The 12,816-nt window shown below is 45.6% G+C and overlaps 1 protein-coding gene across 15 annotated transcripts in view; it reads left to right on the top strand.

Moving 5' to 3' along the window:
• Positions 1–12,816, top strand: part of stxbp5l (syntaxin binding protein 5L) — a 133,146-nt gene that overhangs the window by 92,395 nt on the left and 27,935 nt on the right. For 8 of the 15 annotated variants that reach the window (XM_086266181.1, XM_086266177.1, XM_086266174.1 and 5 more), the window contains exons 11-20: positions 81–153; positions 1,150–1,297; positions 2,666–2,733; positions 3,281–3,321; positions 4,671–4,885; positions 4,980–5,161; positions 5,394–5,519; positions 7,418–7,569; positions 9,717–9,785; positions 10,810–10,875. In XM_086266181.1, coding sequence (XP_086122307.1) covers positions 81–153; positions 1,150–1,297; positions 2,666–2,733; positions 3,281–3,321; positions 4,671–4,885; positions 4,980–5,161; positions 5,394–5,519; positions 7,418–7,569; positions 9,717–9,785; positions 10,810–10,875 — 1,140 coding nt within the window. The remainder of the gene's footprint in view (positions 1–80; positions 154–1,149; positions 1,298–2,665; positions 2,734–3,280; positions 3,322–4,670; positions 4,886–4,979; positions 5,162–5,393; positions 5,520–7,417; positions 7,570–9,716; positions 9,786–10,809; positions 10,876–12,816) is intronic. The other 7 variants (XM_086266182.1, XM_086266179.1, XM_086266176.1 and 4 more) reach the window with 2 other exon arrangements.

Raw genomic sequence — 12,816 nt, 5'->3', positions numbered from 1 at the left:
TAAATTTGCATCCCTCCTTGATGTTGTCGTGGTAACTAGCATTACCTCTCCATCTTTCTGTTTGCATTCGGCCTTCACAGAGGTCCAGGAGCCTTACGCTGTGGTCGTGCTTCTGGACAAAGACTTAATCGTGGTGGATCTAACACAGAGCAAGTACGTCACTGTGAAACATACAGTTAGACATCATATATCAGAATCACACCATCGCGTGTGCAAGAATATCACTCAGAGAGTGGAACTGTTCTTACATTCAGCAAAACAAAGTGAAAGCAGCTGTAGTTCAGAGAGATATCAGCATATAATGCTGTATGACCATAAGCATATGTGGACTATCCTAATTTGAGGACTTTTGTGGATTAATTGTATCGATCTATCAGAAAGTTGCTCTCAGCAGCTCAGTGTCTTGAAGGGAAACAGTTCAGTGCTTTTGTTGTGATTTCAGAGGTCTGATAAGATCCTATGTAAAAACTGCCAAAGATGTTATCCTTTGAACAAGCACAGCTCAATGTTCTGTGGGTAGATTTAACTCGCTATCATTGTTATAAAAGATTGAAGCTGGACGCGGCGATGATGTCCTGACAGATTAACACCCAAGGCTAGGCTAGGCATACATTTGAGGAGTAGCAAAACGCTCGGGTATAAATGAAGTTTCCTGGTTAATTAGGTTAGCTAATTACAGCTGTTAGATATAAATGTCTCCTGATAACACCTAAAGTAGTTTAAACATGTCCAGATTGTCTTTGAGCTCATTGATTACGAGCTAATTGTGTTTAAATTGTTCATTATAAGTAAATCAGGTTAATTGTATTTAAATGCTTCATTATAAGTAAGGAGTGGCATGAATTTGGAGCTCTGCAGAAACACCCCTCTACATCTTTTAGTGACACTTTAATGTGTGCATAGAAGAACCAGTCGCTCTTATCTTACTGTATCGGCAATAAAGCAGATGAAGCTAGAGTCATTGGCACATTCAATTTTTATTGCTTAGAGAACAGATAAAGAATCCAGACCTTTGAACGTGTCCACTTCCTGTGGGCTCCATGGGAGGACCAACTGGAATTATTCTTTTCGATTAGCTGAGGAATAATTCTGAATAGCTTCATGTTCATAGGTCTACTATATACCACGTTGTGTACTTGCCTGTTGCAGCTACCCCGTCTTTGAGAACCCGTATCCCATGGACATCCATGAGTCGCCAGTGACCTGCACGGCCTATTTCGCAGACTGTCCACCAGACATCATCCCCATCCTCTACTCCATAGGAGCGAAACACAAGAAGACTGGCTACAGCCAGAAGGTAAAGGAGGGGAAGAGTACGGCCTTTGCTGTGCAGATCCATGTTGGGAGGATTTTCTTGTGTTACGTAATCCTCGCATACCGTATTTTCAGACCATAAGGTGCATTAAGCGAAACAAAACAGTCAAATAAGTCAAACTTTACTCAGGTCATTCTTGCTTCCTCCACTTCTGTACCATTGATTCATTACTGTTGAATTCTCTGCAGCTGCTCTATTCCCATGTTGTAGCAGTATATTAATGACTAACCTCGTATTGTGGATGGATTATCTCAGTTGTTCTCCTGACTGAAGTTTGGTCCGTTTACAGCATCCTGCCATGAGATTGCATTTGTCTCTAACCATCAGGAACCCTCATGTTAACTTTTATCGAGTGGAAAAAAGTTAGCGTTCATCCTCCAGCTTCACTGTGTTTATGCTATGCTAACATAGCTGTGTCGCTAGCGGTCACGTAGCACATCATTATATAGCAGCTAGCCCAACTTCAGTAACCCTACAAACGTCACTGCTGTTTAGTTTTCTGTCTTCATTTATGTTGGAAGTGATAGCAGAGCTGTACGTTTTAATTTTTCAGAAATCTCTCAGTCAGAACATGCTATATCATGCTTAGGTGGAAGCTAGCGAGCTAACTTCCTGCTAACTTCTAACTCCGTTAAATGTAATAAATCCTGTTTTCATGGATGCCTGGATGTTAAACTTAATTGTTACACCTGGTAAAGCAGCAACACTGATCATTTTATTAAAGGTTAAAGAATTTAGACAGTTTTTAAACTCTCAGTGATGCTGCAGTGTTCGTTTGAATTTGGGACCTGAAAATGACGGAGTTTAGGACCCAGATTCCTCCGTGAGGCTCCTGACTACAGTAGCTGTAATGCTCCAACAATCCATCACGCGGTGGCTTCGTAGCTTAGCAAAGTCGCACTAAAACATTTTTGACAGATTTTTGAGCGCCGTGTAGCACATAAAATCGGTTCAAAGTCAGTGAGCACGATCAGAATTCATCATTTGAAAAAATTAAAGGATTTTAAGTGCGCCTTATAGTGCGGAAAATACAATGCTAGAACTGATGTATAAATATGTATAGAGTTGTGTGTCTGCGCTTCGGTTCTTTGGTATATCCTGGTCTCTGAAGGGAGTTTTATTCATAATTTGTCATGTAAAATCATCTTTCTAAAATAATTGCTGTTGAACTTTTTAAATTATAGGTAATCATTAGCACACGTATCACTTTTAATCAATTCGGTTTTGTATTTGAGGATGACAGCCTGTGTTTTAGAACAAAAGGAAAAGCGAGGGTACAATGGGACAGAAAGAAAGGGTAATGTGCCCGGGTGTTTAAAATAATCAGTGCTGCTGTGATTATTTTGTCAGGAGTGGCCAATCAGTGGAGGGACGTGGACATTAGGCTCCCACACTTATCCAGAGATCATCATCACAGGGTGAGTTAGAAATGCTGACAGGAATACTGATGACCCCTCTTTAACACCACCCGTCACATTTAAAAGGACAGTTGAGCCGTGTGACAGAACCACCGACTGTGGGTTTTTCTACATTTATAGCGCTGCGTAGATTTGATTTCTATCTGTGCCAGCCCCAGCAGAGAGCAGGCCCCCTTTGTCAGAGATGTTAACCTGCTCTGAAGCTTGCTCGCTGGGTGGCGTTTGCTTCTGGGTAACACTCACAGATATCAGTGGCAGTCCGGCCCTTTGAGGTCGACATGGAGACGTTTCACTGCTGAAAGCACAGCGTGAAACACCTAAAAATGCTCAAGTTCTCACGAAGTAGGAACCCAGCTTCACTTTGTAGCTCTGTGAGCCACAAGACGGGTGAGCTGCAGATTCATGAACAGTGTGATGTTTTAAAAATGCAGCGATAAATTTACTGAGGTAATAATCATTAACACGACTAATTAGACTAAAAGTTAGTGGGAAGGTTGGAAGTTTTACTTGTTGTCATTAATTTCATACTAAATACATTTTTTTTCAGGCATGCTGACGGATCGATTAAGTTTTGGGACGCATCTGCAAGTAAGTCCTGTGCACCAAGCTTTCCTGCATTCTCATTGCAGCGATGCATTTGTTCCACAGCACAGTTAATCAATCACCTGGGTGATATCATTAATTGCTTAATGACATAATCTAAGAGTTCAGACTAATCATACTCACCCACAGCTAACATACTAGCTTCAGATCAGCTGATCTCAGCTCTATGCCTCATCACATGATAGATCAGCTGAGAGCATTTCGTACATCTATTTAGCAAAGTTCATATGATATAAACCGATCAGACGTAACATCAGACATGGACCATGGAGCAATGGAAAAAGGTGGGTTGGTCTGATGAATCAGATAGGTGGACGGATTATTGTGCGTCGCTTACATAGGGAACCACAGGCGAGCCAACGGGGACAGTTGCTTTGAGCGATGCTCTGCTGGGAAACCCTGGGTCCTGCATCCATGTGGATGTTACTTTGAGACGTACCATCTATCCAAGCATTGTTCCACATCATCTACACCCATGCATGGAGAAGGTGCTCCTCGATGGCTGTGGTCTCTCTCAGCAGGATAATGCACTGAAAACAGAAATGGTTGAGGAACTATTTGAGGAGCACAACAACCAGTTTGAGGAGTTGACTTGACCTCCAGATTCCCCAGATCTCAATCCAGTCGAGCATCTGTGGGACTTTGGTGCAGATACCACAGCACACCTTCAGGGTGTAGTGGAGTCCATGTCCTGACGGCTCAGGGTGAATGGCACAGTATTAGGCAGGTGCTGAAGATGTTGTGGCTGGTCGGTGTATATTCATATTTATTTTAGTAGATGATTGTCAGATGTGCTGCCATTGAAGGCTGCTGTGTTCTGTGTGGTCGTCCCACCACACTGATCCAGACAGAAATGAGTCCAGGTGGAAATAACAGTCGTCTTTTGACTATTTTAGTCGTGACTCAGAGTGTTTGACCTCAGTATGTTTGTAATAGCTCAACACGGCTCGTACGATCCCCGCCATCTTTGATCAGCACACGCTTCCAGGTTTACTGTGTGCACACGTTTCTACTACTGCAGCTTTATTAAAGGTGCAGCATCTGCTTTAAATGGAAAATAAATCAGAAGGCTGTGGTGCAAACCAGTCTCCTCTCAGCCAGACACATTACTGGTCTAATGCATTTGTACAGCTGTGCCAATCGCAGCAGTACGGGGTGAAAATGCCTCGCCAAGTGGAGACGAGACATTTGTACAAAGAGCATGAAATTTAAAAGGTGAAGAATATGAAGATGTAACATGGCAAACTGCATAAAGCTGTCGGGATATCACCACGTGCACATGGCCGTTTACTTCACGCTTTGCACTGTGCTTTAACTGAGATGTCTCTGTGCAGTCACGCTGCAGATGTTGTACAAGATGAAGACCTCCAAAGTGTTCGAGAAGCCAAAGCCAGGCGAGGGCCGCGCCGCCGAGCTGGTGGAAGAAGACCCGTTTGCTATTCAGATGGTCAGCTGGTGCCCTCAGAGTCGCATGTTCTGCGTGGTCGGCATCTCAGCTCACATCATCCTCTATCGTTTCAGCAAATATGATGCCAACACTCAGATAGTGGTGAGTGCTTAAAGTGGTCAGGTGATGTACGGAGACTGAAGGTGAAGCCCAGTCTTGATGTGATACGTTCCCTGAGTCTCCTCTCATCTTTCAGTCTCTAGAGGTGCGTCTGCAGTGTGACTCGGACGACGTCATCTCCCCATCAGAGAATGAAAACAATCCCAGCTTCTCAGAGCCCGGCTCCCACTCACCCCAACCGCACCACCAACACCAACACCCAGCCAGCCCAGGCAGCAGGACACCAGAGGGCATCAAAGACAGCATCCCCTGCCTCAAGTAAGATAACAGTCCTCCGTCTCTGCAGCACAGTAGACTTCAAGTACAGTCAAGTCAAGAAAAGCACTCTGGTGGTGTATGATGGTCTAATGACTTGCTGAGGCACGTTACAGTGCATGCCAGTGTTGTGTATTTAAGCTCTGCCAGGTGTTTGAGGGTAAATTGGACCGTTACTCCTCATTCCAACATCATTCCTCATTAGCTGTTGATAAAAGCTGCTCATCTGTTTCAGAGTGAAGGACCGGGCGGTTCGGGTTCCTCCTGGCTACCAGTCAGAGTTGGTCATCCAGCTCCTCTGGGTAGATGGTGAACCTCCACAGCAGATCACCAGCCTGGACATCAACTCAGCCTACGGCCTGTGAGTTTCAGAGGCATAACCCTCTGTCCTGAGCAGCTCTGTGTCTGTCTATGAGTCTAAATTAGGAACATTTAGCAAACAGTAGGCTTGTATTATCCATTTCCGTATGTTTGGTCGTCACCAATAAAAACAGCATCAGTGCACAATACAAGCATGGCTGTGAAGTGTGCAGGGAACCAAACCTGCACAGACCGAGGACATTTGACTCTCATTTTCTGAAAAGAGCCAGATTATAAACAGCAACAGTGATGCAGCAGGAGAAGAACATGCATGTGGCAGTAAGAGGGCTCGGCTGTACACAGATGTGTTTATAGTTGCTCTTGGTCTGTGTATATGCGCTTTGTGCAGCATTGAGTTGGTCTTTGCAGTATTTGTACTGTATCATACTGTGAGGCTGGCGGGAGGATGTAAATATGATAATGGGCCATGTGTGAGCTTTGTAATTTTGCTGTTACTGCCAGCAGTTAATGTAACGTGACCAAATTATTTAAATGTGTTCTCGAGCTTTCTTGACAAATGTAACACCTGCGAGCCAAGCTGAGAAAAACACCATATGTCCTGTGACCGTAGCCATAACAGCGGATAGAGCACGCAGTGACGAGCGGCAACGAACACGAGCACATCGTCTTCTTCTACCTGCTTTTGTTATTTTAAAGTAACTTACTGGATGTGGACTAACAAGTCGAACGGGAGCTGCATGACTTCCTGAGCTCGCAGGGTTTGAGACCACTTGTCTGGCTTTGCTGTGAATAGAAGCTTTATGGGCAGAAACCAATAACAGAGGAGTTTTCAGAAAAGCTCTCTGCGGGTCGAGGCAGTCGCACCATTTGAATCTCTGCTCTGAAGCTTTTCATATCTTAAGTGAAATTGCAGCAATTGATTATCTGGCTTTTTGATGCCTTTCTCACATACTGAGCAGAACATGCACACACACAGACACTAATATAAAAACATTCCTGAGATTATTGGTGAGAGCAGAATAACATCAGGATGTCAGAGAGACGTGCTCAGCACAGCGGCCTGCTTTCCTGCTGATGTCACAATAAGGACTCAGCTCTGTCTCCTCTGGGTTCAAGCTTAAAGCCCGATCCACGTGTGGTTCCCAGAAACGTATCGTCCAGCTGCAGCTGCTGGGAATGTGTTGTCCAGGCCAGATGTTTATAAGTTAATGAGGCTTTTTAACAGTGATTGTTCCAAATGGTTTCCACGGGCCGGCTGTGCTCCCATTGGACATTTTTACTCCTTGTAGCTCAGGTCAGTGAAAGTGTGGTGTGCTCACAATATTGTAGCATATGCAGTGTCGGGAAGGTTAGTTTTCAAATGTATTCCACGTAAACCTGTGACACAAAGATCACCAAACTCAGACCACCACAGACTGTTTTCCTTCACAGTGATGAAGGAAAACGCTGGGCTGGCATGTAAAAGGGCATTTATTCCCTCAGGACCTGAAGCTCCATAAAGCACCCCCCCGACAGCCAAACCCACCTGTTCTCTGATTGGATAGTTAAATTTGTGATTGACGTGACATTGGCCAATCAGATGAAAGGAAGAAAAATAGGGTCAAAATTCGTACTTGTAACTTGAAACCTGAGTGCAGAGTTTCACACGTATTTTTCCACACGCAAATCTGCTTTTACACATACAAAACTGATTTACAAGTGCAAAATATTTATGACCACAATTTGAGCCCATATGATGCATGGCAGGTGACGATCAGTCATGTGGGAATTCTGGGAAGTATTAGAAACATGGAATAAAAGCAGACTGTTTAATTCATGCTTAATTTGACAGCGTTTTTCATGTTAGTTGGCACAACTCTAATGTCTGTGTGTGTGTGTGTGTGTGTGTGTGTGCGTATGTGCTTGTTTCTTCCCTCCTGACGTTGTGTTCGTGTCCAGCCTGGCATTCGGGAATTGTTACGGCCTGGCGGTGGTGGACTACTTGCAAAAAACTGTCATATTATGTATGTCAACACTGGATCTGTACGGAAGCACCGACCCCTACCAGCGCCTTACCCGTTCCCCCCGCAGGAACAGGCAGTCCACCTCAGGTAACACACACACACACACACACACACACACACACCTGATACTCAGTGTGCAACATAATCACGACATCCAGACACTGAATCTGATCTTTTCTCTGCTCCTCTGTCTTCTTCTCTTTCTGTCTCTTCTGATCTAGTGCGTGACAAATATGACAGTTTCAATATATTCCTTCAATATTTAATCAATCATTACTGTTAATCAATCATTACTGTTAATCAATCATTACTGTTAATCAATCATTACTGTTCAGGTGCTGTTAACAGTGATGGGAAGTAGAGCATATGTAAGGTAGTATGCACTACTCAGCCCTGACTCTTAGTTTTCATAATATTTTACATTCAGTTACATTATAATTACAAAGTACTTTTATTATTATATAATATATATTAATTGAATATATAAATATCTATTTTAATTTAAAAACACGCCTCTGCCTGCTGTTGTTTTCCAATGTGTTTCTTTACAAACTGCATTCTTATTATTTTAGAAACAAAGTTTAACTTCCAAAACTTTTAATGTGAAAACTCTTGGAAACAAAATGTATTAAAGTGGATTTTCTGAAATGATTTCAGGGATTTGACGTATCGAGCCTTTGTTTGTAATGCAGGTGTTTAGTGTGTAATGTAATAACGTCCCACTTTGAACGGGATGGTTCTGCAGTGACCTCGAGAGCTTAATGGACTGAAAATACAAACCAGCTGAAATAAAAACATCTTTAATAAACTGACGCTTTAGGCACAGCATTAAAAACTAGTGAGAATAAGTGGTGGTGTTTAAACTCCTCTCAGCTGACTGGAAACAAAAAATGTGACATTAGCCTCGCAGTTAGCACATCGTTAGCATTCACGTTGATGAAGATGAAGTTCGGACAAAACCGTCAGAGTGCGGAAACGAGAGCAGACACAGTAACATCAGACTATCTGTAACACGACGACGGCCTGGATCTTCTGTCCTTCCTCTCTGTCTGTCACACACAAGCACACACCTGCCCATCTCTGCCTGTCATAGAGCTGCACTGTGACATGAAGTGCATGTTAACAGGTTGCGTGTCATTCCACATGGGCATCATATGCATGTTGTCATTTGATTTCTCAGTCTGTTGTTTTTAGACCTGTAAGAGCCACACAGGTGTTTCTGATCCCTCCTCCTTTTCTCTGATCTCGTCCGCTGACGGCCTCTGAAGCATCTTAATTATATTTAACGCGCTTGATATTCAGACCCACCGTTTAGGAATCACTGTGTAAAATAGAGGCCGACTCTTTTTTGGACCAGGCACCAACTCGGTGGTAAATATTTCAGAAGAACTTGCAGCAAGTGCTCGTTTCATTGCGTAATTCCCACAGGTGAGCTGAAAATACTCTGGTGATTTTTTCACATGCTGTTGCACCCTGCACCTTCTGTGTGAGCGCTTTAAAATCAATGTGGAGACAGAAGGGAAAATAGAAGCGGGCAAACATGCCCTTTTCTGTGCCGCGGGTGGTGCTGCGCTGATCTGAGGCACTTACTGTGCTCCGGTTCACACAAGGCTCAACAGCAGACTTGGAGAGCACAGCCAAAAGGCCAGTGCCGGCTGCCCAGTCTGAACACTTCCTGTGCCTTCCACCACATCTTTAGCTGTTGTCGTCACACACATGTGTATGAGTGTGAAAGCTTTCAGCCATCAAATGCGGGCATTTACTTCTCAGAATGATGTCACAATGCAGATGATTAAATGACAACCGAGCTCGGTTTCCATGCTGCTGGTAATGACATGTTCCCTGCTGACCCCAGTGACACCAGCAGTTCTGGGTTTGCTGGAGTCGCGGGTATTTCTTGTGCCCTTCCCTGACACGATCTCACTTGCTGCTTGCTCTCACTTTCTTTTCCTCTCTAAGCCTGTGTGTTCTTCTCTCCCCCCCCCGCCTCCTCTCTCTCCCCACCCCCACCCTCCTCATCCACCCTTCCCTCTATCCTCATGCATTCCTCTCACTAACGTCCCCTCTTTTCTCATTACTGCCATTCTTCCTTTGCCTCCACCCCACTTATGCTCTTCCGTTCTTTGACCTCTCCTCGCTTTAAACCCCACTCCTCATTTCCACCACTCCTTCCTCCCCCTCCTACTTTGGTGACTCTGTGGCTGCTGGTGTGGGCATGCGGGCCTGCCTGACAGAGTTTTGCATGCGCGGCCTGTCTAACTTTTATTCAGATTCAAAGAAAAGGATCCGTACATCCTATCAGAGTAAGTCGGGCCTTCCCAAAGGCCGGGGGAGTCGGTGTATGTGTGTGGGGGTGTGGGTTGGTGTTTTGATGGATATAGTAGGACATGATGTTTGGTACAGATGATTGCCACAAGAACTGACACAGACTCGAAGCCCAGGACAAACCAAAGACATGACTGGGATGAAGCGAGACGTCACCTGCAGAGCTTTGTCTGTTACAGTCATGTCCAGCAGTCTGTCCTTTGCAGAAGAAGAGACACTTCTTTGAGACAGCAGAGCAAGCGCAGTTATAAATAATGCATTATCCATGCGATGTATATTTTAACTAAAGCCAGTGGGGTTATTGAAGCTAACTGTGTGCTTTTTGTTGACGGTTACAGAGGAAAGTTTAACGACGGCACCTCTCAGTGTCTTCAGCCATTTGTAACGTCAGCATAAACTACCGGCATCACCAATGTTTGGCAGAACCTTTGACTGAAGACAAATAATTTAAAAAGTCCAAATGTTTTGAGCTGTGACGAGTCTGCGAGGCTGTTAATGAGTCCTTAATGAACGCTGCTTCAAACAGCCCACGTCTGCAGTCGGGCTTTGAGGGCCGAGTTAGAAATCTCAGTGTTTGTGGCAGTTTTTACAGACGACTCCATGTCGGCTCGTGCTTGCTGCATGTGACTGAATTTGTGTGTGTGCTGTTTGTATGTTCGATATTTATTCCACTTCATCATGAGATTTGCACTACATGCTTTTTGAATTTTAATGCGAGCTGGTAAAAGATGTTAAATCTGATTGTAGTGCAGGTCGCATCAGTAATCAGCCACTCTGCCCATCAAGGCACTTTGAGTCCTGATAAAAAAGCAAAGAGCAAATATTCGAGGCTGACCTCGGGAGGAATGATGTAATGATGAAGCATTGTTGCTAGCTGCACTCTTTCTTTGGGCTTAGCGTGGCTGACTTCTACCAATCAGACGTCTGCTTAATCTGCATGACCGGCTTCAAATAATCTGACACCCTGCGTGTGCTGCTTCTTCTTCCTGTCGGCTGCTGCAGGCCTTACTGAACTCACTGACAACCAGCAGTCGATTGACATGGAGAGGAACAAGTCGCCCACTTCAGGTAACCTGCTCGCACTCTCACACACAGACACGCACCTGCAGCCTCCAATCCTTCATTCCCTGAATGCAAATGTCTTGAGTCTTTGTGGGTGGGATGCTTTGTGTTTAAACTTGAGTTACAGCCTGTGGTCACCTCGTCACCAGAGCGTGGTCACGTGGTGAGAGCGGCACTCTGTTCACTGTTGTTTCAGAGAAGTGCTGGCACTCCTTCAGTGGAGTATACTGGGTTTGTCTCAGCTGGTTGGTCCTTTAGTCTGAAGTCGTGTGGTGACCGTGTTTCCCAGAGGTGAAGAAGAAGGAGCGCTGCACGCTCCATCGGCTCGGTCGTTTCCTTTGACATGTTTGTCTTTCACGAACACTGATACGGCCGACTGCAGTGGAGATGGAGCCTGCATGTTAATGAGCAGCAGTAACATCAGAGTGGTTTAGATTCTCATTTTGTGTCATTGACACTGCATTCTTTTTTCTTTGAGTTGTAAATTGGCTGGCATGTTATCATTACTTGTAGCAAATACTCGAGAAGAAAGTTTTCACCTGGACTCCTGTGATAAGGTCAGCCAATCACTGCACCTGGTTAGCTGATCGTCAGCACCTGTCGAAGCCGAGGTTTTAGCACAACACGTCAGACTCTACAGGTCAGCAGGGTAAATGATGGAAGGGCTGCAGGAGAAAGGACGTGGCAGCACAACTTAGGTTTGCAAAGCTGCATGTGAACAACACATTTGGAGAAGACCAAGCATCAAACCAACTGTCAGCCCCGTGGTGGAGGTGAGGATCACCTGCAGTCACTGAGTGGATTATGAACTGCCCGTCCAACCACTAAAGCTTGACTGAAACTGGGTCGTCAACACCGTTAGCACCTACTCGGATCGACTCGCCACGGTGTTTAAGGTTTGTTCACTTGGTCATAGTACCTGCTCAGCTGTCATCAACTGGGATTCGCACGAAGGCGGGACCGAAAAGCAGACTCGGCGCACTCACTGAGAACTATAGACAAGATTTATTTACAGAGGGGTCGGTCAAAAACAGAAGCTCATGAGGGAGGCTGTTCTGAGAAGCTGCGATCAAAGCCGTGGGAGTCTGTACCAGAGGGAGGAACGATTAGTGAACAGGTAAGGGAGCAGGTGAATCAGGACAGGGGTGCAGTCGGCTTACATGCAGGGCCAGGTGGGAGAGTTTTGGGCGGTGGGGGTGTTTCTGTGGGAGAGGCCAGAGAGGGTGAGTGCGAGGGGAGGAATGGTTCCTCGAGTACTTCACGAACGTCAGGGATAGCAGGAGGACAGGCAGGCGAAGCGACTGGTTGATGATTCCTTAATGCAAAAGCCAGCGCTGGAGGAGGTGAGCAATGAATCCAGAGGAGGATGGCTCGGAGACCTGAGCCCAACGAAACAGAGTCAAGGCTTGAAGGAAGAGTGGAGCGCAGACGGGGCGTGGCTGCCACAGTAGGTGACTGAACCAACTGGCGATGAGTAGCAGGTCGCGCTGGCTTCGATAGTTCATTGTGATCGAACGAGGCTCAGGTGCGAGGCGGGCGGCTCCGCCCAAGAGAGAGCCGGTGAACCATCCAAAACACAATCCCCACAGCTGCTCCCACGGACCGCGACAGGCCGGGGTTTCAAGCCATCCGAGCAGGTAGTAAAATGTGACGTCACTCGATGAGTCATGACAGCGTTTAATCAAAACTCCCACCTTAAAAAAAAAACCCGGCAACGAGGGAAATGGCTACAAAAAAACAACGGCGTCCCCGAGTCTGACGAAGGGTCACAGACCAGGCAGCAGGAGTGTCGTTACCTCCACGACCACCGTCGTTTTAGCCTCCGTGTCGCACGCTAATTATGTCTAGCAACACTCGGACGACCTCGCACATCGGGTGGTACTCGACTGTAATGGGAAAACCAGTCGATGCGAATCGAGTCGTGGCGAGTCGACCAGCGTAGGTCCT

Source organism: Aulonocara sp. 'chitande type north' Nkhata Bay, linkage group LG16 (genome assembly GCF_057382095.1).
Source record: "Aulonocara sp. 'chitande type north' Nkhata Bay isolate Kocher_YH1m ecotype deep benthic linkage group LG16, A_spYH_male_GT1.1, whole genome shotgun sequence".
Classification (NCBI taxonomy): domain Eukaryota; kingdom Metazoa; phylum Chordata; class Actinopteri; order Cichliformes; family Cichlidae; genus Aulonocara; species Aulonocara sp. 'chitande type north' Nkhata Bay.
This window is presented reverse-complemented; position numbering and strand designations above follow the sequence as displayed.